Source organism: Podarcis erhardii (genome assembly GCF_964252035.2).
Source record: "Podarcis erhardii genome assembly, chromosome: 14".
Taxonomy (NCBI): domain Eukaryota; kingdom Metazoa; phylum Chordata; class Lepidosauria; order Squamata; family Lacertidae; genus Podarcis; species Podarcis erhardii.
Window position 1 is genome coordinate 14,165,690 of NC_138503.1, and position 24,411 is coordinate 14,190,100.

Here is a 24,411-nt window from a genome sequence, read left to right on the forward strand (position 1 = left end):
TCAAAAAGGTATGGTAGACAGAACAATTATCCTTCGTAAAAGAAAAAACAGACAGAACCTGTTCATGAAGTAATTTCATAATGATTTTCTATTTTAAACCCACGTTCTGTTACTACAAATGTAAAGGTATCAAAGATTAACAGACATTACTTTATTATAGTCTTTTAAAAATACATTAACCATATATTAACATTAATTGGGCTGTGCCATTAAGTTGATTTTTTAAAAGTGTTAATTGTTTTAAGTTTAGACATTTTCTTACTGTTTCTGCTGGGCAGGTCTGGGTATATAAAGCTGTACAATTTCCATTTATGGCTTTGCAACTTTTTAAAAAAGTCTTCCTATTGAATTAGTGATTAAAATCTGGTAACTTGACTGAATATCTTGATTAGTTGGCACATCACACACACAAAATATTATGACAATTTCAGCAAATAGCAGCTTTTCAAACAATACTTTTTGCTCCATGCTATTAAAATTTAACAACTTCCAGTTGAAGAACTGGACTCAACTATACTGTGTACATCCACCCACCCAATTAACATTCCAAGGTATCGCTCCCTGTGTTGTACTGAGTTCAAAATTCACACAAGTGCATTAATCAAAAGGACCTTTTCTTCCATGTTAAAAATAGCAGAACGCCACACCACACCAGTCACTGATCAAGCTTCTAGTCTGTAAATACAGTTTGAAATTTAATCCAGAGGAGAGAGGGAATAAGTTAAATGGGGTTTACTGGCTACCATAAACTCGAAAGAATTAAACATTGCATTGGCAGCCTACAAACCCCAAAATCTTGTTTGGCCTGCCAAAGGCTCAAGTGCAATAGCTCACCAGGCATTCCATTTTCCAGGGTAAGCTAATTTTTATCCAAATACTGGAGTGTTTAATACTTCATCACATAGTCACTTCAAACAAAGGAAGATCTAGCCCATTGTGCACTCCCCCCCCCACCCCTCATCTCCTTCCACAAATTCTGGTAAAATTTGCTAACCAAGTTTTTAAAAGAGCACAGATATTTGCTGAACATGTCCTAAATTTGAACCTACTTACGAAAGCAGAAACACCATTTGACCGTGCGTCAGAACCTACTTTTTATGCCAGTATAGAAATTGTGCTACTTAAAAAACCCAAACAAACAGGAACTATCGTGGCACTGAAAGATAAGGTAACTCATCAAAAGGAACAGAATGTGGATGCTCATTACAGAAGATGACAGAATCACATACACCTCATTATACTACACACCAGAAAAAACCTTATTAAATACAAGCTAACATAGCCTCACAAGCATACAAACACAGAGATATTCCATTTCCACCTTGAGGCTTAGCTGCCACTTTTCAGGATGAACATTTTTTTTAAAAAAAAGGCTGGCTTCCTTACACTCATGTCTTGTTTGCACTGAGATTTGTTGCAATTTTTGGACAGGCAATTTCGCAAACTGGGAAGAATGCCTTGACTGAATTTGAAACCAACAGCTGAAAAAGTGGATATACTTAATTAATGTACTTTACTTTTATGTATATTGCCATAGGATTAAGCAGGTTCTGAAAAAAAGACAAACCTTTTTAAAAAGGTACCTAATATGAGTTACTAGCACTTAGAGGGGTCGGGGGGGGGTCGGGGCTACTCGCATCCTGTGACAGCCAAACTCCAAGACATTTTCTGTCTAACTCTAACTTGTGCTGAGCCAAATATTCCAAAGAGCTTCTTGCACAAATACTCAAACTGGCTTATTCTGCTACATTCCATGAAGGACAATATGAGATTTTAAGACACTGTATCAGATTTTTGTCCGTACAATATAATAAGCTAGTTATGAAGATGCTGAAACTATTGGTCCCAATAATTAAGTGAACAACCTAACTGTGAAATACTTCAATAATCGCTGGAAGTCCATGTTTTCATAAAGCATATCTTTTTGCACTACCAATGAGTATACAACCCTTCTACATTCACCATTAATGGATTTCTTTTTTCCATGCAGCTTATCTGGGTACAATTCGATGTTCTGCAATGGACAAAAGTTTGATGCAGAGCATGCAGAAGTTAAGACAAGCCTTTTGATTTTTTTATGTTAATAGCAAAGCAGCCTGACTCTCTCCCACTAAACCAACTGATTTCCCACCAACCCAAATAAATTCTGCCTGCTCACTATTATGAACTCCTGCTGTTACAGAAGAGCTCACCTCATCAACAAGAACCAACTTTTATGACTGACCCCAAGCTAAAAACATAAGAGGTGATCATGAGCATCGCATGCACAAATTTCCCCTCTTTTACCCGAATAAATTGAGCCTCAATGGCCCACCTTACTTTCTGCTGAATGATCAATATCCAATTCAGTGTCTGCATTTACATAGCATTTATAAATTTATATTAGCATTCCTGAGATAAGTGAAAACCGCAAACAGTAAAGTTAACAAAACCCAACAAGGAAAAGTTGCTGTGATTAATGGGTCCCCTTGTGACAGTCCTATAGGCACAGTGACAATGATAGTGAATCAAAATGGAAGTAAGAATTCTCTTTCCGAAGGTGCCTTGCCAAATTGTTTTAGATGGTTATAACCAGCATTTCAAGAGTATATTTCTGAGACGAATATCCTGAGGCCAGTAAGAAGAGGTTTGAAGTTAAGTTACTGACTAATATGCATCTTTCTAACTCTTATCAGCAAGGATAAAAGCCCCTGGAAAGATTAATTCTGGCCCAAATTCTGGTACACGAAGATGTGGTCAACTAATTTCAAGATAATAGAATGACAAAGCAAATATTGGTCACTACTGCCAGGCTAGAAAGTGTAAGAACTTTTAAGTTATAGTTTGAGAATAATTTTGCATAAAAATGGTCATTTGCAAATAGTTTTCTCATACAAAAAGATGCCTCCGGCAGTTTCAACACACATAATCTGTTCTGAGGAAGATATAAATAGTCATTACACACATGCACATACACTCTAGCTCTTAATGGAAAAAGTAATAAAGACAGCTACAAAAAATATTTATGTTGTGAATTAAATATGCATATTAAACGTTACACAGTGCAAAATGCTGAGATGAAGCACACAAAGCAATGGCTGAAATCCTTACAACAGTTAGTTTTTAAAATATTAATGTTTCCTGAGTTTGTGCTCGAGTTTATGGTATATAGTTTGAGTCCGTAAGCTTCGTCTCCAGGGAACTGCAGACTGAAGGCTTCTGCTGGGCTTTACTTGCATGCTTATCCATTGTCCATTCCTCGCTGTCGACAACCGAATCCACTTGCTCAGGAGTTTCGGCTTCTTCCTCCTCACCACTTTGCTCAACATTCTCATCCTCTGCACTGCTAAGGCTCTTCCCAAGCTGAAGCGTTTCCATAGTCCGCTGAGTCTCTGAGACCCAAGATTCAATTCTGCTGTTGAGTTGAACTTCTTCAGATATAGGTTCGTGGGTGTAGTCATCGTCCTCTTCCTCATCCTCATCCTCCTCTTCTTCAAGCATTCCTGGGACAAGGGTACTGGTTGTACTGGTCATGGAGGAGTTCAAAATATCCCTGCAACTGCCATCCAAAGATCCCGTATCTGTGCTTTGCTGCGAGGCCCATTCCAGGTTGTCATCTGGTTTGGGTTCTTCCTTGCCACCACCAAGTGCTTTCCCATGAATTGTGACTGCAACAACCCCAACAGATGTTAGAGACAGCTGCTTATTAGCAACAGCCTTACTGCTGTCGGGCTTTTCTGGAGCAGCAACCTTACAAGAGGCCTCTCTTTCGTTTTCAGACGTTTCCAATCCATCTGATGTTTCCACCATGTTCCTCCAATTTGTTTCTGGGGAGGGGAAGAAATGCAGAAAAGATTGGGAATGGTTGACACGCAGAAAGAGGTGTGGTTTTGTTCTTTTTTAAAACAATTGATACACACACACACACACATACACGTTCCACTCACCCTCATACAAAAACAAAGTGCAATTTTAGAACTTTTCTCAGGGGGTATCAGAGAAAAGGTTTCCCCCCTCCAATTCAGTTATATCAATCTTGGGGTAGGGTAAGGTGGGGAAGAGAGAATGGCAAAAAACAGAAATTGCAGTCAGATGTGTTGCCATGAGAAGGAAGTATAGAACACAGGTTAGGTTCTACGCACCACTGCTAGCTGCCTAACATTAACAGTGTACTGGGATGTGTATTGGGATGTGTGCAGGCTTCCAGTTAAATGCTTTAAAGTTGTTTAATAATCAATTAAATGGAAAACAGCTCTCCGTAGAAAACCAAGCTTTGGTGTTGTGTCTGTCTGTCTGTCTGTCTGTCTGTCTGTCTGTCTGTCTCTCTCTCTGTGTGTGTGTGTGAGTGTGTGTGTGTGTGTGTGTGTGTGTGTGTGTGTGAGAGAGAGAGAGAGAGAGAGAGAGAGAGAGAGAGAGAGAGAGAGAGAGAGAAATGAAAGAGCCATTCTAAGTAGTGTTCCAGTGAACAGAACTGTGTCTGGGAGTTCCCAGGTTTGATCCTCGTATCTGCAGGAAGGATTGGGAGAGAATTCTGCTGGAAATCCTGACGAACTGCTGCCAGTGTAGACAATACTGAGTTGGAGGGACCAATTATCTCATTCAATATGAGGCAGCTTCCTATGTTCCTAATTTTATTTAAACCCAGGTGGGCTTTACCACTCGATTCGATGCATTTTGCTCGCGACAACTAGTAAGGAGCTTCTAGAGAAGAACATACGTTCGGGAAATGAGTTGAGGCCTATTTCACAGGGCTGCATTATTTTGTAATAAGGGGTTTTTCTTTTCAGTCAGTCACATCAAACAAACTTACATTTACAGGAATATCCACATCTATGGCTGGGTTGAGTGTAGAGACCATCTAGTTTATCATCCTGCTTGCAAGGTGTCATCCCGCACATGTTGATTCACTTCCACATCAAAAAATAAAACCCCTACACACAAATCTTGTCATCCAAACCAGTGTGCCGCAAGAAGAGTGGAGGAGCAAATTGAGCATCTCACACCAGAAGGCAACTCCTGTTTAGTCAGACAATCCAGGTGCCTCAATTCGGAGTGTGAGGCTACAAAAAATGAGGCAAACCCCCCCCCCCAAAGCCACTAGCCAATCTGCCACAGGGGCAGAAAACCCCCCAAAATTTGCTTCGTGATCATAAAATAAGCAGATCATCAACATTAAAGGAAGGGGAAAAGGAAAGAAGTTGACAGCTAGCTCACTCTCAGTACGATTCTGCTACATAAGCACTGTTTTGAAAATGCACTCACCGTACTCTTTCTCATTCACTTCTGAAATGGGCTCTGAAATAACACTGCAGAATGAAATTGCACTTGCTGCAGAAGGATTCCGAGAATGCCCCATGTGGTGGGGCACCTTCTTAATGTTCTTCAAGGCCTCCTCCTGCTCCTGCTCCATTGCTGCAACCATGTCCCGATAGGCTTTCCTAGCCTCCTCTGTCAGTGACACCAATTTGTTGAAGAGGTTCTAAAAGAAAAAGACCCCAGCAAGAGATAAAAGCTACCCCAAGAGACCACCCTGTTATCTGCATCTCTTTATTGGAAGGTCCCCTGCTTTCAAGGCAAGACACTCTAGTGTCACAAGTTGTCTTGAAACAAGGCAATGCATTATACTACAGGTGCCTAAGGAATCTGAGGAGGGAAACCAACGAGCCTCTCATTCTGCGACCCAAAGACTGTACCATGGTAGTTCAGAAGGAGATAGCTGAAACAGTAGTAACCTTATCTACTGATAGCCTCAAGTTTATAGATCCACAGGGAAAGAACTGAACACTGGCTAGAGGCATAGACAATGGTTTTTGATGGATGTTTGAGGAATCTGATTTCTTGGAATGCTGATACAAACCGACACTAACATGTGGAATGGAACAGAATTATAGTCTGGATTTTGCTCTTTTGTATCCCAAGATTTGGGGTTGTCAGTCACCCAAAATGTAATAAAATGCAAATGTAATTTAGAAGTAAGTGGGAGGTATTCAGGTAAGGTTTACTCAGAGTAGAACCAATGAAATTAATGGACCTAAACTTAGGTCAGGTTCATTAAATGGGTCTGAGTAAACTTTAGCTGAATACCACCCATATTTAGACATGCATATGCTGAGATAAACTAAGTTTACACACTCTCTCTCTCTCTTTCTCTCTCAAATTGCAGCTTAATGCAGAAACAGAATGAAACTGGCTTGTAAACACTTGTTAAATTACCACGGACTGGAATTCATCCCTAGATCCTAGACACATAAGGGTATCACTTGGCTGAAGAAATTCATTATAGTGATAGCAAAAAAGCATTCTAGTTCTGCACCAGCTAAAATTCTACATGCCAACTAAAATTAGGCATGGCAATAAAATGTAGATCAAATAAGATCCCTTTATTACATCTGAATTATAACGGCTAGTTTGAAATTTGAGGGGGGGAGCAGGGGTATGTGTGTTCCGCTGCATGGTGTAGCTTAGTGCAAAATGGAAGCATCATTTTACTTAACAGAGCACTCCCTAGTGAATATGACACTTACGTTTTGTAAAAACATTGTGAGCCACTTTCCTTAATATTTAATGAAGATGAGATTTCTGGCTCTCACTCCAATTTCTCTTCCAATTAAGAGGAAAAAAAGACACACATTTAATATCGGATATGGCCCATATTCACGTGTCAAAAATGGGTAAGTGCTTTTAGTGTATTTTTAGCCTGCTCCTTTTCCAAGCTCATTTCCTGTCATTCTTCGAAATTCTGTGAAGGAACCAATCAGATTTCTGTAAGAGTGCTCATTTGAAAGCAGGAGCCTGACTCTACTCTCATGGTTCTTGTGTATCACATTTGATGGGCAGGCAGTCCTCTTCACGTTTTGGGATGCATGGACGTGTGCGAAGAGGAGGATTTGATCTGGGTTACTTCAAAGATGTGGAGAACGCAACACATACAAAGCTCAGTAATGGGGTATGTGGCACAGGTCAGGCACCATTATGAATAATCTTAGGAACTCAGTGAAACAGAAAGAATTCACACCATAGTGGCAGAGTTGATTTATATGCTCTTACCTCAGCACCTGAATAATTGAAGATTCCAACCACACTAACAGGAACTAGCTTGTTCACACAGCGACCAAGAGCTTTACGACCCAGGGCGAAGACAAAGGGGATTTCTTGTTCCCGTGCCATGGCTATTACGTTGTACAGAGCTTCATCCAGTCCACCTTGGTACATGCCGGGAGAAGAACAGAAGATTAAAATGTGAAGAACTTCCTCATAACTAGTTTAAAGTCTGCTAACTTTACATCAATAATCAAATGCTTAAGTCCAACTACACATTTCCAACCAATGAAAACTGTACCAATGCAGCACATACAGCACAGGATGATGAACTATAAAAACCTTTTACACATTCTGCATTTTAGGCAAAGAGCTAAGATTTAAGAGCACACCAAAAAAACACACAAAATGTGGATGTCACAAAAACCTGCAGCACACAGGCACATGAGTCAGGAATTGGTACTGGCTGCAGCTCAAAATTCAGTCATATAATTAAATATAATTTGCCAGTTTTAAGATGCTACATACGTAAGGATAAAATGATGGCTAAATTGCTACTTTAAGCCAACTTATTTTTATCAGTAAGACAAGGTTCTAAAGAAAAAGTCTAAAGGCCTTAGACAGGAAGTTCAATTAAAATATAAAGCCCTTGTTAGGGCAGTGCCAAGCCAAATCGCAAATGAGCAGATGTGTGGGCTTCCACAGAGATCATGACTGCTGTGCTGCACTGAACTTGTACTGGCTTAACGTATTGTCTGAACCAGGCCTGTGGTTCAGTGCTCCAAGAAAATCCACAAGCTGTAAGCCAAAAGACCAACTTTGGTTACAGCTTGCGGTTTTGTCTGGAGTGCGCTAAACCATGAGCCCAAGTTCAAACAACATGCTAAGGCGGAGTATGCCTTAGTGCAGCAGCAGAACAACAACTGGAGGAGAGAAGCAAAGCAGCCATGATCTTCTCTCCGGAAGCCCACACATGTACTTCTTTTGTGCTAAGCCAGTTTTGTGTGAGCCAGGTTGCAATCCCTCCTCCTGTGCAAGTAGAAAGTGCATAAAAAGTGTGTGCATGTCATGACATCCGCTCATGTCTTCTCCCCACAACCCCTGCCCCATCGGCAGGCTCTGTGCCACACAAAATCATTCTGCATTCCTCTGCAGGGGCTTCTCGAGGGGTGAAAGGACCTGCAGGAGGAAAGGGAGACAGAAAGCCCCAGGGTGCATATGGTACTCTGCACACAGCTCTTTGAAAGCCCCTCAGTGCCCTGCAGAATAAAAAACGGCATAGGCAAAAAGAAAAAAATGATTCCGTGTTGAAGCAGAGAATCAGACCGAAGCTGTAAGAGAAGGTGGTCCACCAGAGATAATCATTAATACCTTTTGACTGGATTTTCTCACAGTTTGGAGAAATGATAACACACTTGATCTTGTTTAACTTCATGTGTTTTGTAACCTCGCGTAAACCCATCACAAGCCTCCTCTTTGCTTTTGCTCTCATGGGGTCCTTTTGGTAAATTCGTTCTTGGAAGCTGACAAGCTCTTGTAACAGGAGGGTCACACACTCATCTATTTCTTTGCTTAGAACTTGATTACAGTACCTGTAAAGTCAGAAGGGATACAATAAGACAAAGTTCAAGAAGGCCAAACTGCTTTCACTATCCTTTCCTCAAGGGTTTTTACACTTTTCTGAAGTCCTTTAGCTCATCCCTCTATACCTGGGTATTTTAACATGAGCTCTTCTCTCATATAGAGGGATGAGCTAAAGGACTTCAGAAAAGTGTAAAATACATATTTAGGTTTATCTTGATATTTTGTGGCATATTTGCCATCTTTAATATTTATGGCTACAACTTTGTGTAATTTTAGAATCACTGTTTTTATTTTGTCAGTTATTCTGAATCTCAAACTAGCAGAGAATGTGGCACAGAAGTTTCTGATACAAGCTTCCTAAACTAAAAGATATCCCAAAAAATCTCTCCTAAAATCATTTAGAGAAGAAGCCAAGAATTCAATTTAAGCTACTAACTGATGCAAAAGAAAGAGGAGGCTTCACCTTGCCAGACTTGAAATTGTACTATGAAGCCTCATGCCTCTGTTGGTTAAAGGAATGGATAAAGTTAGAAAATACAGAGTTGTTAGATTTAGAAGGATTTGATAACAGATTTGGATGGCACGCGTATCTATGGGCTGAAAAGAAGAAAATCCATAAAGGCTTTGAGAACCACATTTTCCGAAGATCGTTGATAGAAATATGGGATAGGTATAAAAACCTACTTGAACCAAAAACTCCACACTGGTTGTCTCCTTTAGAGGTTATGAGTGTAAAAAAAATTAATATGAGAAAGAATTGGATTACATATGGAAATTTGATTGTTAAAGAAGGGGGGAAATGGAAAATGAAACCCTATGAAGAAGTAAAAGAGTTGGTATATGATTGGTTGCATTATTTTCAAATAAATGAAATGTTTAAAAGAGATCTCAAAGAATATGGATATGTAGAGAAAGATTCCAAATTTCAATTAGAAATAATAAATAATGAATATAAAATTTTATCTAAAATGTATAAGCCCATTGACGGCTTAGCGGATTAGTGCTATTAGCGGTTTAGCAGCTTTTAGCAGCTTATCTGCTTAGCGGATAAGCGGCTTAGAAAAAGGGGGGGAAAGGGGAAAAAAACCCGCAGGAACTTGCAAGACATTTTCGTCTTGCGAAGCAAGCCCATAGGAAATGTGTTTTGCGAAGCACCTCCAAAACGGAAAACTCTTTCGTCTAGCGAGTTTTCCGTCTTGCGAGGCATTCGTCTTGCGGGGCACCACTGTATTGTTGGAATGGCATACAAAGGATGAAGAAGTTAAATCAGTTATGATACAATGGGCCAGAGATATTGGTCATAATATACAATTTAATGATTGGATAAAACTATGGAATGAAAGTATTAAATTCACTGCATGTACTGCATTAAAGGAAAATGTTATGAAAATGATATATAGATGGTATATTACACCAGTAAAACTTGCAAAAATGTATAAAACATGTAAGAAGTGTTGGAAATGTAAAGAAAAGGATGGTACATTTTATCATATGTGGTGGGAATGTAAGAAAGTGAAAAGCTTCTGGGAGTTGATATATAATGAACTGAAAAAAAATGTTGAAATATACATTTCCTAAGAAACCAGAGGCCTTTCTCTTAGGAATCGTTGGAAATGAAATAAATAGAAAGGATCATAAACTTTTCCAATATGCAGTAACAGCGGCAAGAATATTACTGGCCCAGAAATGGAAACAAGAACAAATACCAACACTGGAGGAGTGGAGAATGAAGCTGATGGACTATGCAGAACTTGATAAACTGACTGGGAAGATCAGATATCTATGAGATCAAAAGTTCATCGAGGACTGGGGAAAGTTAGTTGAGTATTGGGAATGTATAAGTGATAGTGAAATACCGTTAGTGGCATTTAAAGAAGCTCTGTAATAACATAAGAAATATTACAAAAAAGGAAAATAGAAGCGGGGGGTAGGGATTAATAGCAAAATCTGGAAATGTGTAATTAAAGAAAATTTAATTCGGATGATTGGCAGAGAGGCTGAAGGAAGTCTAAAAATGAGGAGAATTTGTAGAAGTTGCAATGTTATTTGTGTTTTCTTTTGATGGAAAATTAATAAAATATAATTTTTTTTTTTTAAAAAAGAACCAAATATTGGTATCTAGAATACCAAAACCTAGTATCACTCAAAGTGACCCCAGGCACTCAAAACGAAAGGTAAAGCAAAGACACATGGTCTGTCAACAAGGGGTAATTGACAAAATCCTCTCTCATCAGGATTGGCTAAGAATACCTATTTTGTCGTCTCTTCCAGTTATGACTTGACTAAGCTATCCAAATATATTTGGGGTGCAGATACCTTCTCTCTGGTCTATGATACACTATGCATAGCATAGCTGGAATTTATTTAAGTGCAACTGTCATGCTTTGCAGCATGGGCTGAACTTGGGGTTTTTTTGGTCCATTATAAACTAAACTCTGTGGGATAGCTCAGTTGGTACAGCATGAGGCTCTTACTCTCAAGGTCATGGGTTTGAGCCCCACACTGGGCAAAAAGATTCCTGCATTGCAAGGGACTGGACTAGATGAACTTCATGATCCCTTCCAACGCTACAATTCCATCATTCTACTTACACTGTAATACACATTTTATTGGACAAGTGATGCAGAAGGTTGGTTTTTAAAAACAGCTCTTACTCTCGGAATCTCTTGCTATGAATCTTCGTGATGGTTGAAGAAGCCATTGGGCTACCTATTCCTGAACTGGCAGGTGAGCCTTGGGATACTGGAGTCATGCAGTAAGGAGAATTTTGACTTGCCGGAGAGAGTGAGGTGTCACTCGGCACACTCAAGCCGGTTTCTGTAACAGGAAAATGATAAAGTCAAAAACAGCATCTGTGTGGATCACTGGAACATATCATTCCTTCATGCCACCATGACACTTTCAAAAGAACCCAACACTGTAAACCAGACTAGTCAATACTATGATCTGACAGATCCAGCTTTTGTGCATCAAAACAATGGTGCACTGACACCATGTGGTTGCTGTGCTAGATTTCTTGTTTTGTTTTCAGTTGGGGGAAAAATATTAAACTACAGCTAGCAATTGCCGTATTTTTCGCTCTATAAGACACACCAGACCACAAGACGCACCTAGTTTTTGGAGGAGGAAAACAAGAAAAAAAATATTCTGAATCTCAGAAGCCAGAGCAGCAAGAGGGATTGCTGCGCAGTGAAAGCAGCAATCCCTCTTGCTGTTCTGGCTTCTGGGATAGCTCGCAGCCTGCATTCGCTCCATAAGACGCACACACATTTCCCCTTACTTTTTAGGAGGGAAAAAGTGAGTCTTATAGAGCAAAAAATACGGTAACTATCAAGGCAATTTTAAAAACTTATAGGGTGAGATGTTGAGGCTGCCAAGTCATGGACTATGTTACTATAGAGCAGGCTTCCTCAACCTTGGCTCTCCAGATGTTTTTGGCCTACAACTCCCATGATTCCTAGCTAGCAGGACCAGTGGTCAGGGATGGTGGGAATTGTAGTCTCAAAAATATCTGGAGGGCCGAGGTTGAGGAAGCCTGCTGTAGAGGCTCTTCAGCTGCCCATCCACAGACTCCTACTGCTCTTGAAAGGCTAAAATAGCTTCTGGAGTGACATTATATTTACAATTTAGATTAAAAACATGCACAAAGCTTACTCCTTCTGGTCCAAATTCCTAAGTAAAACAATACTTGCCATAGACAAGACACAGAGCTCCTGATTTAGTAACTCTACTTAAAATTACAAAAAAAACACACAACAATGTTCAAGGGCACACACATGCACACAGGAAATACTGTAAAGCATATTACTGTATCTAGACAGATATTTCAGTTCAATCTTTAGAGTTCTGACCTTCTTGAGATGCTACGTCTTCTGACTGATTTGGAGTCAGATTCACCTCTTGTTCTTCATCAGCTCCCAGAAGGGTATGATCTACAGATAATCGCCCCTTTTTTTCTTCTCTTTCCTTCAAGATAATCTGGGGGGTGGGGTGGAGAGACAGTTTAGGATAATGTGAGCAATGCTAATTTCTTCTACAAATTAACAAGCTTGATGCTTTGTAGAAAAAGGGATAGCAAATTTAATGTGGATCTTTTGTTCGTAAGTGCAAGTCATTTTTCAGAAGTGGGTGGATGTTCTGAACAACGAAGGGACAGCAGGAAAAAACTGTATTTTTTATAAACACCATGAGAAAGGAAAATTACCCGTGTCAAAAGAAAATTAGGAAACAATGTAAAAGTTGGGAATATATTATAATATACAATACGTTACTAAGATTAGTATCATATACATAATCAAATATTCTAAAACAATATAGTTCTTTAAAAGAAAAGATTAACCACATTATTTATAAAATTATATCCTTATTGCAAACCAGAGTATAATAAATCTAACTGCCAATATTTAGGGCAAATAGTGATTTCAATTGCCAGATGATTTTAAATCTTGCTGTCTTCCTCAGTGGCACATGCAATCTTTTATTTCAAGAACGTGATACTTGATGATTGCAAATTTGAATTTCCTTCTCTTTGGAATGGAGAATCCATTAGTTGTCATTTTTATGTATGTGCAATAGCAAACGTAGCCTCTTCACAACTGTATTATTTTGTTTCATATTGGGTAGGATCTGAGAGATGGGGAGAGAAAATCTTCTTGTACAAGCTAGACACCACCCTGTCATTCAAAGCTAGTCTGGAGTATCAATGGACCCCCAGAACAGTGTGGAACAGGGCCCTGGAGGTTGTAGCAAGACTGAGAAGAGTTGGGATAATTCAGTGGTGCTGTCTTGCACAAAGAGAGGTGCCTTTCTGCTAACACCAGGACATCACTGGATCCAAGCCCTTGTTATGCCTGACTTTTGCATGTTTTCTTTTTAAAAAGAAAACACAGTGACATATGAAAATAATTCAGAATTGAAAAACATTTTTCTCCCCCCAGAATCCTTTGCTCACACACCTGCAAATAAAACCATGCAACAATAATCAAGGACAGTGGTACCTCTGGTTGCAAATGGGATCCATTCCAGAGGTCCGGCCATATCCCAAAGTTTTCGCAACCGGAGAGACAACTTCTGTGCATGCCCACACGGTGGTAGAACACTTCTGTGCATGCGCAAGTGGCGAAACACTTCCAGGTTTGCTGTTTTTGCAACCCAAAGTTTACGTTACCCGAGGGTAACTTAACCCAAGATTCCACTGTATTTAAATTGATACGGCTATTATTTAGAAGTGGTGCAAAACAGTATTTATGATTAACTGATTCAACAATTTTAAAGTACCTGGGACATGGCAAAAATCTTTGAAAAAGGAGGGCCTAGTTTCTAGGATCCCAAAATAAGAATAAAGGAAAGCCATTTAGGCTGTGTTGTTCATTAAATGCGTGTTGCCCCTTTTATTGGCCATATCCTACATGGTTAACAACAGGATAGTGATTACCAGTTTTAGGCTCTCTGGTACAGAGAAAGTATTTGGTTAGTCTGTAACCCAGATATCATAACTGGGGCATAACCCCAGGCACATTTTTTGGAAGGGGCGCAACCAGGCACCCCCATGACATGCTCCCTCATTGAAGCATGGCTCTGGCACGCAAGGGAGCTACTGAGGCAGCTTTCTTACACCCAGCTGCAGCAGCTGCACTCCCAGGTCAAGCCTGACCCGGAAGTGGAGTGCAGGAGAGTCAGAGGCAGCGTTGTTGCTGTGCGAGCAAAGGGAGCTGCCGAAAAGAAACAAGCAAATATAACCTTTTAGCTTTTTGTGGTGTAAAATGTCCACTTTTCATCTGCTAGAAATACAGTGGTGCCCCGCAAGACGAATGCCTCGCAAGACGAAAAACCCGCTAGACGAAAGGGTTTTCCGTTTTGTAGGCGCTTCGCAAAACGAATTTCCCTATGGGCTTGCTTCGCAAGATGAAATGTCTTGTGAGTTTTTTCGGCTTTTTTTCCCTTTCCCCCCCTTTTTCTAAGCTGCTAAGCCGCTTATCTGCTTATCCGCTAAGCTGATAAGCCGCTAAAAGCCGCTAAGCCGCTAATAGCACTAATCCGCTAAGCCGTCAATGGGCTTGCTTCGCAAGATGAAAAAACCGCTAGATGAAGAGAATCGCGGAACGGATTCTTTTCGTCTTGCGAGGCACCACTGTAACACAACTGGTCTTAAGGGCATACAGTATCAGTCTTTGCAGAGAGGCCACTGAATGAGAAAGATGACCTTAAATATAGGCAACCCTTAGATCAGCAGCTAGGCCCACAGCACAAGTCAGCGTGGGCAAACCCTGGGAATTAACACAGAAACAGATGCTGCGGGGCAAAGAGAAGAACAGCTCATCAAGAGAACTGTGTTTTTGTGAGCAAGGAGACCATTTTTTGAATCAAGCACTTTTACTGAGGCAGTTTGGATCTGTTGGGGATGAAATAAGTGACATCAAGGTATCGATTGGCCGGTTGGCTTCCTTGGTGCTCTGCTTGTTCCCATCATCGGGGTGGGAGGGGAATCATACGTCATGATCATGAATGGAAGCTTATCCTGTCTCCTGCTTTCAAATAAAATAAAATAAAATAAGCTGGACCATTAGGATTCATGATCACCATGTCCACAGGCAACATTCTAAAAACTGCTTACCTTTTTAAGTGCTGTTGGACGCTTCAGCTTTGAGAGCTCCCTTTCTTTTCCTCGTTTCACTTTTGGGGCAGTGGAGTCCAAAGGATTGAGACAACCCACTGACGGCTGTCCTTTAGTTAAGGATTTTCGGCTGGCAGGTTCTTTGGCATGAAAAGGTGCGGCACTGCCAACTGAATGAAATCAAGACAACCATTATTCTAACCCCTACTACTGAAAGAAAACCAAAATTAGCAAACACCCCCCCCCCCCCGATCAGCTCTTGTTACAAAAGCCTTTTCCTCTCATTGGAAACAAAAACAGACAACAATGACAGGAAAGTTACACAATAGAACGATTCTGCTTCCAGATGGCTTTAAACTCTATTCGGTTTAGTCTACTGTTTTGCAGGAACACTTTAGCTCAGCAAGGAAACAGAAACATGGTACGTCCCTTAAAATTAATAGTATGTTATCTCAACTGTTAGCAGAAAGGAACCTTCCTTTGGCTGGCTTTCAAAGAACTGCACAGCCAGCCTCATACACTCAAGGAGGATTGCCACACAGAAACCATTTTTGAAATTGCGGAGGCTTGCATTTTATCCTTGCAACAACACTGTTAGCCAGATTAGGCTGAGTGGAGATTTGAACCATAGCTCTCTCCCCCCCCCCCCCGATCTTAATAGTGCAGTATTATTATCCACTCTACGTGGAGCAACCCTTTTAGGGGATTCAGAAGTGTAAACTAGTGCAGAAAGTAGCTGACAGACTGCCAAGTGGTGTAGCTTATTGAAGCCATATGACATCAGTTTTATGAGAGTGTTGCACTGACTGAATTGGGCTCAGAAGCATCCAAAGTGTTGCTGTTGACATATAAAGCCCTGAACAACTTGAAATCCAAACACCTGTAGGTGTCTAGGTCCTGAGATCTGAAGAAGAAGCCCTTCTGGAAGTCCTGCCATTTACTGTAGTGCATCAGGCAGTGATTCAATATAAGGCATTTTCTGTGGTAGCACCCTGGCTATGGGACTTACTCCCAGCAGAAATATGATTGTAGTCTATATTGTATGAGTTTCCACACCAGTTGAAAACGTCTCTGTTCCTCAAAGCATTTACGGGCAGCTGGTCACTTGTAACAAGGCATTGCTTTCTGCTGCTGGCTTGGCAAGACCTACATTGGCTCCCAGTATGTTTCAGAGCACAATTCAAAGTGTTGGTGCTGACCTTTAAAGCCATAAACAGCCTCGGCCCAGTATACCTGAAGGAGTGTCTGCACCCCCATCGTTCTGCCCAGACACTGAGGTCCAGCGCCGAGGGCCTTCTGGCGGTTCCCTCCACTGTGAGAAGCGAAGTTGCAGGAAACCAGGCAGAGGGCCTTCTCGATAGTGGCGCCAGCCCTGTGGAATGCCCTCCCACCAGATGTCAAGGAAATAAAGAACTATCTAATGTTCTTTATTAGAACATCTGAAACCAGCCCTGTTTGGGGAAGTTTTTAATGTATGATGTTTTAATGTATTTTTAATCTTTTGTTGGAAGCCACCCAGAATGGCTGGGGAAACCCAGCCAGATGGGCGGGATATAAATAATAAATTGTTGTTGTTGTTGTTTTGTTGTTGTACTGGTTTTAATGCATTATTGTATTCTATACTTTTTTATAACTATAATAAGCCACCCTGACATATAATATTACATACACAAGCCAACCTGACTTTATTCATCACACATGAATGGTATGAACATTTACTGAATAACAAAAACGTACTCCGATCATCCACAACCATTTGGCACACTGGTTGGGACCGACTGCCACTGCAGTCCAACAGATTTTGGAGGGCCACAGGTTAGCCTTAGGTGGAAAATGGCTGAGAAACGAGTAGCTATTAAAAACCATCCAAGTGAGATGTACCAACCTGTGTAAGAAAGGGGCCTGGTATTTGTGATCTGGCGAGCTTTCATAGCTTGCTGCTGTTTTTCAAGAGCGGCTAGCATATCCCCCAAGTCCAACTGCACAGGTGTTTTGCTCTTCTTTCCAGCTGCTTTTGAAACTGCTTCCTATAATCAGAATAAAAGTGGTACAGTTCACCCCCAGTGACCAGAGGCATAACTTAACCAGACATTATAAACTTCCCATGATCTTGTTCAGGCATCCCCAACCTGCAGCCCTCCAGATGTTTTGGCCTACAACTCCCATGATCCCTAGCTAACAAGACCAGTGGTCAGGGATGATGGGAATTGTAGTCCAAAATATCTGGAGGGCCGAAGGTTGGGGATGCCTGATCTTGGTGTTTAATCTGTTTTCCTGAGGGTGCGGTGCTAGAAGATACCGTTGGTTCAATATAGCAATAATGTTTTTGTGCTTACAAACAACAAAGGCATAGCCAAGGCAGTACTTACAAAACCTAGAAGGAGAGATGTAATTCTAGGAAATATTACAACTTGAACATTCTTCTTGCAAGTGAAGCTGTATGAACTTTTTGGTAGGTTCACCAGGGCTCCTTTGGTGATTATGATTGCTTTGGGGATTGTACCCAGGCTGGAGGCTTCCAGCTGGCTGTCCCTGATTTAAATATGCAGCCAATCACGATTATAACATAAAAAAGAACAGACCTGGAGTTTTCTCTGCTCCATGCTAATTTCTGAATACTCTTGAGCTGTAGCCAGTGCTGCTGCTAGGGCTTTCTTCTTTTGACTTTTTGCCCGTTTAGGAACAGATGTGGTGATTGGAATTGGAGTCTGTACAATATTGATTGGAGAATTTTCAGGCAAACCATCCAACTAGGGTGAACAAGGAGAGAGAGCACAGCTTTAAAGGTGTTACAACAGAAAGCATAGCTCATCACAAACTTGCCCAAGTTGACCTTGTTTCCCAAACTACCTCAACTGTATCAGCACACAACCTAGTACACTCATATAGGACTCCCTAAGTGGTCAGAGTGCTTTATTTAAACAGTATCTCAGTTAAGTCTGAGCAATTATTTGATTTGGCAGATGCAGTCCTCTACCAATAGCTTTTAGGTCACATGAAAAAGGCAACTCATAAATAATCTAGAGACTCAAAATATTACTAGCATGAATGATTTACTCCAGAAAGGCTGGAACTTTTTACTTGCTGCTGGTATAAGCACATGGAGGGGGGGAAACAGTACTCTTCTATTTTGCATTAGTTATTCCAGTCATGACTAGAATAACGAGCTATGCAAGGTGTTGAAGCTCCCTCCACACCTCTGGCTTTTGAGATTTCAGCAGACATTGCTCACACTTTCGGGCATATAATCCAAGCCATAAAGGGCTAGAAACATGCTTCCTTCTTTAAAAGCAAATATTCTTATGAAACTGAATTCTGCACCTCGTTCCACCACATTCTCTTTTTCTCCACTCCCACAAAATAGAAGCATTCACTGCTGCTGCATTATCAATAGTCAATCACAATGTCTAGCAAAGAAAACCAGCTAATTTAAATCAAAATACTATTAACATTATAAAAGCCTCTTACCACTTTAGGGGCATGTTTCAGCTGCATATTACCACCCTTAGAATTTCCATTTTCACTGTTTAACTCTGGAAATTCATCTTCATCCTGAATAAAAATATTGGGAAGATTTGAAATGAATTAAGTCTGCATGGCTCTATCTCTACTAGGCACTAAGGCCTCACTCAAGCCAATAGCAGAAGTTAGCAGATGCCACTCTGCAATGCTTAAAAAAGAATAACTTGCCCAATCATGAGACACTCATTATGCAACAATTAGAGAAGGGAAGATGCTGGCAGCAAAATGCTGGGACACACTAAAAAGTAACGACAAAAGACAAGTTTATATGCTTTAAAAATGAGCATGCCTATTATGTAGGACACAAAACCAGCCTTCTTTGCACATAATAATAATAATCCTGGTGTTGGGAACCTGAGGGGCACAGGTCCTCCTGGGCAATCTTTCAGGGGCCGCCTGATAGTAGAGGGTAGTGCCAGAAGCAGAAATGGGAAGAGGAACAGATGTCATTTGTACCTTTGTACAGTAATTTCCACACTCACACTCCCCAATCCCTCTTTGTTCGGCATCCAAGCAAGCAAGAAGCTTAATGAGTCCAGTGACACAAGCGAGCCAGGCAAAAATGCTCAAGGAGGAAGCAAGGCCAAAGCGGGAGATAGAGAGACCTGAAGGGTGGCATTCTGCCTTGGGCCCCAAGGTTCCCCATATAGTGCAATAACCCATGGTCAAAAATAAAACCAAGGCTCACTCTGAACGAACAGTGTGCTGGTGCATGGAGCTCAGGTTCATGGGTTCAGCTCTGCCTGCCTCCAGGAGAAACAAACCATGAAACTTGGCTTAGGATTGTGTGTGAACCAGTAACCACAGGTTGCTTCTTCCAAACAAACTGCAGACAGCAAGCAAAGAACAAATCTTGGCTGCTACACATTGTTTGTTTAGAAAGAAAGAAACCACAAGATTTGCAAGTAACACCGAGCAAATCCTTATGGTTGGCTTCTTCCAGAGGCAGACAGGGTGGAGTGGAGCTGACAAAACAGGATAAGCCGATTACAAGGCCGCCATCGTCCACTCAAAAATTTCAGTGAGGGTTTTGTGTGACAATTACTATGAATGAATAAAAAAGTTACCTCAAAATAGAGGGGCTCAGGACTTGGCTCGGTTCTGTTTGACTGGTTTATGGTTATAGGCTTCTCGTGTTTCTTCTGCAAGTTCTGTCTTCTCTCTGAAGATGTGCTATGTCCCCTACATCTAAAGGCAGGCTACAGGTGCATTAAAAAAACACAACCCAAAACATATTATGGACTGGTACTTTTCCCAACTATCATGAAATAACTCTTATCATGACTAACTCTTATCATGGTAATAAATCTCATGTGCCCTTTAATGATATCCCCAAATGCTCTCTATAGCTCTGAATGAATGCATGGTACAAGTCTGCCAGTTTTACATGCTTTCTACAGTAGTTTTCATCTTTTAAAGAAACTGATGTACAGCCCTGCTTAACCTGCATAACTTACACTAAGTTTAGGGTTTTCATAGTAAAAGGTTACCTGTGAGTTACTACACTGCTCAGGTTGCCGTCCACCTCTTGAGAAAACTGGTGTTCTCTCTATCCAAGGCTTTTTCTGAGTTGCTTGGGAACTGACACTTGCCCAACTGACGGCTCCTGAAATAAACACCGCAGATATTTAAGGAAATACTCCATGTATGAAAAACAAAGTGTAAAAAAATATATCCATTCTCCAACAGTACTGAAAGTTATACATATAGGGAGAGACAGCTAGGGTGCAAAATCTAGCTCTGTGTATATATACCCTGTAAAATTAGTTCCTGTTTTCAGTAGTTTTACCTGTTCTAATGGTTCACATCAGATAATTTTGAATGAAAGTGGCTTGTTATAGCTATTACTCCCATGTGTATTGTCTGCCAAGTACAACATGTTTTCTTTCTAAACGAACATTTTTTTGTTCCTTTACTGTAAGTTACTTGCATTGTGTTAACATAAGGAGGAATGCACAATTAAAAATGAAGCCTTATATGCATTTCTTATGGAGCTTAATTTTCACCTCAGGCCTGGATATTTATCAGACGGAAGGACAATAGAAAAAAAGGTGGTTTATTGATGCTGTTAGGAAGAGAATGTTGGCAAAAACAGCAAAGCTTGAGTGCTTGAGATTTTTTGATCTCTCTCTCTCTCTATGAAAGTTACCTGGATGTATTGATGGTTCCATCATCTGAAAAATTTAAAAAAGAAGAGATTTTAAGATTTTGCTTATTTTGTGCCATCTTCATCCCTTTTAAGCACTTCAGGCGTTTACCTACATTTGATGCAGCAGATTCTGTGCTCCTTGAGGTCACACCAGCAGCCTGGTTGCTGTGTTTAGGACTGCAATAACCACTGTCACTATCAATGTCTGCTTCGCTAGCCCCTTGCTCACTAGAGGATTCCGCAGGATGGGAGGTTCGCCGCCGCCTGCTTTTTGGTTTCCAGTGCATGGCGCTCACACTCTCAGACAGTGATTTGCTTGCGATCTCCGATGGAAAGTCTGCAATGCAAGGCAAGTGGGATTACTAAGAACTAACAGTTCTTTGGAGCAACCTAGTCTTCTTCCACAAACATACAAGCAGTTAAGAAGAGCTGTCACAATAGTAATGGAATTATCAGGCATTCTAGAACAACCCATTGCCAGAGAGTTTTGTTACAAGTACAGATGGCAATAATTTCCGCTTCCTTCTACAACCTTGGTGCTTGAGTTTCTAAAGTGCAAAACAGGCAATGGATGGTACCTATTTTTATTTCATTTATAGCCCACTTTCCCCCCACAATGGGACTCAAGGAGTGTTACACAAATTAAAACAGCACAGATAAAATACAAAATGATAAAAACAAGTAAGAACAGTTGTTGCTATGTTGTGTGGGAAATGTCCCAGATTCTAGTTAATTATGCTCGTTTTTAATAAACGATTCCTTCTTCCCCATATTCCATTCCCACTCTGCCCTGGTCAGCATTCTGTGACCATTCAGTACAGCTAGCCCTCACTGGACCAATTTCGGACTTGGGCAGCTAGACTGAAAGGAATAATATATTGTCAGTTGTGATTATGTTCATAAGACTATGTTCTGAGAAAATAACTGAATAAAATTTGACTTAAAAAGACAGAAATATTAGTGGCAAAAGGGAGATACACCACGTGAATGATGCCTAACAGCCAATGTAAACTTACCCAGGAGCCAAGGCAGATTAAGCATATCATCCCAGAATGGGAGGAACACCCAATACTTCCATCACAGATATTCCTATATAAGCTTTGTACAAGGACCTTTTCAGGTACAATGAAATTTCACTTAAGCACAGAATATTACTGTACCTGTTTGCTGACAAGCATCCACCAAGAGTACAATTTTAGGTCTGCTCTCAGGGCCCGACGCACTGGTCTCTTTCTGGATAGCAACACTTTTCACTGGAGGCCTTTTGCTTTTTATGTGTATCTGTGGAGGCGGTTGCTGTTTAAAATGATTAGCCAAGGAAAGAGATTTATTTGGTAAGCCAGTGGACTTGGTTTAGGAAAGACAATTTCCACAGAAAATAACCACAGAAGATTATTTAATATTATCCGCAAACATTTGGAAACTAACCTTAGATCAATCAGCACTTTAACAAAAAATCAACGTATGTTACGTACGAAACAATGAATAAATAATGAGTACCAAGTACAGTCCATTGTTTAAAGATCTTTCATATTTTGCTAAGCAGCTTTCATCTATCTGTACTGATAACTAATAAACTACGATTTCTACATTAGGTACATTCACACTTCTGATGTTCCAGCTACTGCAACGTGTTTGGAACCCAAGCCTAGCATGTCTAGTTGCTGAAATTCTGACATTTCAGTACAGTGGTGCCCCGCAAGACGAATGCCTCACAAGACGAAAAACTCGCTAGACGAAAGGGTTTTCCGTTTTTCGAGGTGCTTCGCAAGACGAATTTCCCTATGGGCTTGCTTCGCAAGACGAAAACGTCTTGCGGATTTGCTTCCTTTTTCGTAAAACCGTTAATACCCGGGCAATCCGTGCTCTGCAAGACGAAAAAAATCGCAAGATGAAGCGACTCGCGGAACGAATTAATTTCGTCTTGCGAAGCACCACTGTAACAGTGCTTTACTGAAGTATAACTGTTAAGTGTGGTTTTTAAAAATGTATTGAGAACCTTTTGGTAGGTGTCCAAGTATGATAATTAAGAATCGGAAATGGTCCAGAATTCTATCAGTCTTGGAATTATGGAAGACAGTATTAAGGGTAACTCAAATGGATAAATTAACTGCTTTTAATACATCTTAAGCAGAGGTTAGGCAGCACTTAAACACTATTAATTCATTTTGGAATTAATTTGCCAAAAGCAGCAATTTACTATTATGGTGGCTTTTAAGAGTTTTTTAAAATATTACATCCGTATGGCTGCCTGTGTTTTTTTTAAACAACTGTCATTTAACCATTTTTAAAATAAAATTTCAAAAGCAAGTACAGTGGTACCTCTGGATATGCACACCTCTGATTGCGTATCCTTCAGGTTACGCACACGGCAAACCCAGAAGTATTTTTCCGGGTTTCATTGCGTGTGCATGCGCAGAAGCACTCTACCATGTTGTGCGCATGTGCAGAACAGGTACCTCCAGTTGCAAATTCCTCGGGATCTGACCGGAGCTCCGGAATGGATCCCATGCGCAACCAGAGGTACCACTGCACATAAATATGATACCTATTCATGTTTGCATGGATGTGAGCTAGATGTATTCATGACTTTCAAGAAGGAAGGGTAAATGTTTTTAAAATGTATCGAGTTCAACACTACAATCTTACTACAGCACTTCAGAAACACCAAAAAATGAAATTAGGCTGATACTGCACCACTTTTTTAAAAATAAAACAGTGAACGCTACATTACTCTAGACAACAGACGTGTACAGACACTGTGGTTACAATCTTGCCTCCAATTGCACATGTGTAAAACATACTGAATTCAACAGGACCTGTGTGCACTAGATATAGCAAAATATATTGGAAGGCTATTTTTTAGACAGCTCAGTGACCACCATATTCTGCTGGCAAAATAAACCAAGGATGTCCTTTATTTTTTTCAAACTTCTTTATCCTCAAATCCTAAGCAGGTAACAATAAAAAAGAATTATTTTATCTTTCAGAAAGGTGCATTTTATATGGAGTACTTGTTTTAACTTTTGTTAGTTTTGATATCTGTATCAGATAAAAACTATCATATATGTGTGTCTACATGTGAAAAGGTCTTGAATCACACAACACCTAGGCTTGGGCTTTTGTGCATGCCCAATTGCATAAACCAGGCATGTCCAAACCTGGCCCTCCAGCTGTTTTGGGACTACAACTCCCATCATCCCTAGCTAACAGGACCAGTGGTCAGGGATTATGGGAATTGTAGTCCCAAAACAACTGGAGGTCCAAGTTTGGCCATGCCTGGCATAAGCAGACCGAGGAAGGGAACAAGTGAGAGGTTGTGCTCTATGCTGCCCTGATAATGCATGCAGAATTCAAAAAGTTTATTCTCTGTACAAAAATATTTTCTAGATTCTTCCATTTCTGGTGTAAAACATTTTTTTTAAAGGATTTTCATTTCCAGCGTAATGTTTTACAACAATGATATGTATACAGTCAAACCCTGGTTGTCGAAGGTAATCCATTCCAGAAGCCTGTTCAGCTTCCG

General features: G+C 40.5%; 1 protein-coding gene across 2 annotated transcripts in view; it reads right to left on the reverse strand.

The window, feature by feature from the left end:
• Window positions 1-1,368: 1,368 nt before the first annotated feature.
• Window positions 1,369-24,411, reverse strand: part of SECISBP2L (SECIS binding protein 2 like) — a 37,703-nt gene continuing 14,660 nt past the window's right edge. The window contains exons 4-18 of one of the 2 annotated variants that reach the window (XM_081838804.1): window positions 22,046-22,181; window positions 20,999-21,222; window positions 20,886-20,910; window positions 20,227-20,342; window positions 19,804-19,935; window positions 18,683-18,766; window positions 17,797-17,964; window positions 17,100-17,241; window positions 15,215-15,384; window positions 12,453-12,579; window positions 11,256-11,418; window positions 8,389-8,609; window positions 7,027-7,181; window positions 5,242-5,458; window positions 1,369-3,806 (exon numbers count right to left, since the gene is read on the reverse strand). In XM_081838804.1, coding sequence (XP_081694930.1) covers window positions 3,139-3,806; window positions 5,242-5,458; window positions 7,027-7,181; window positions 8,389-8,609; window positions 11,256-11,418; window positions 12,453-12,579; window positions 15,215-15,384; window positions 17,100-17,241; window positions 17,797-17,964; window positions 18,683-18,766; window positions 19,804-19,935; window positions 20,227-20,342; window positions 20,886-20,910; window positions 20,999-21,222; window positions 22,046-22,181 — 2,748 coding nt within the window. In that variant the 3' untranslated portion in view covers window positions 1,369-3,138. The remainder of the gene's footprint in view (window positions 3,807-5,241; window positions 5,459-7,026; window positions 7,182-8,388; window positions 8,610-11,255; window positions 11,419-12,452; window positions 12,580-15,214; window positions 15,385-17,099; window positions 17,242-17,796; window positions 17,965-18,682; window positions 18,767-19,803; window positions 19,936-20,226; window positions 20,343-20,885; window positions 20,911-20,998; window positions 21,223-22,045; window positions 22,182-24,411) is intronic. The other variant, XM_081838805.1, reaches the window with a different exon arrangement.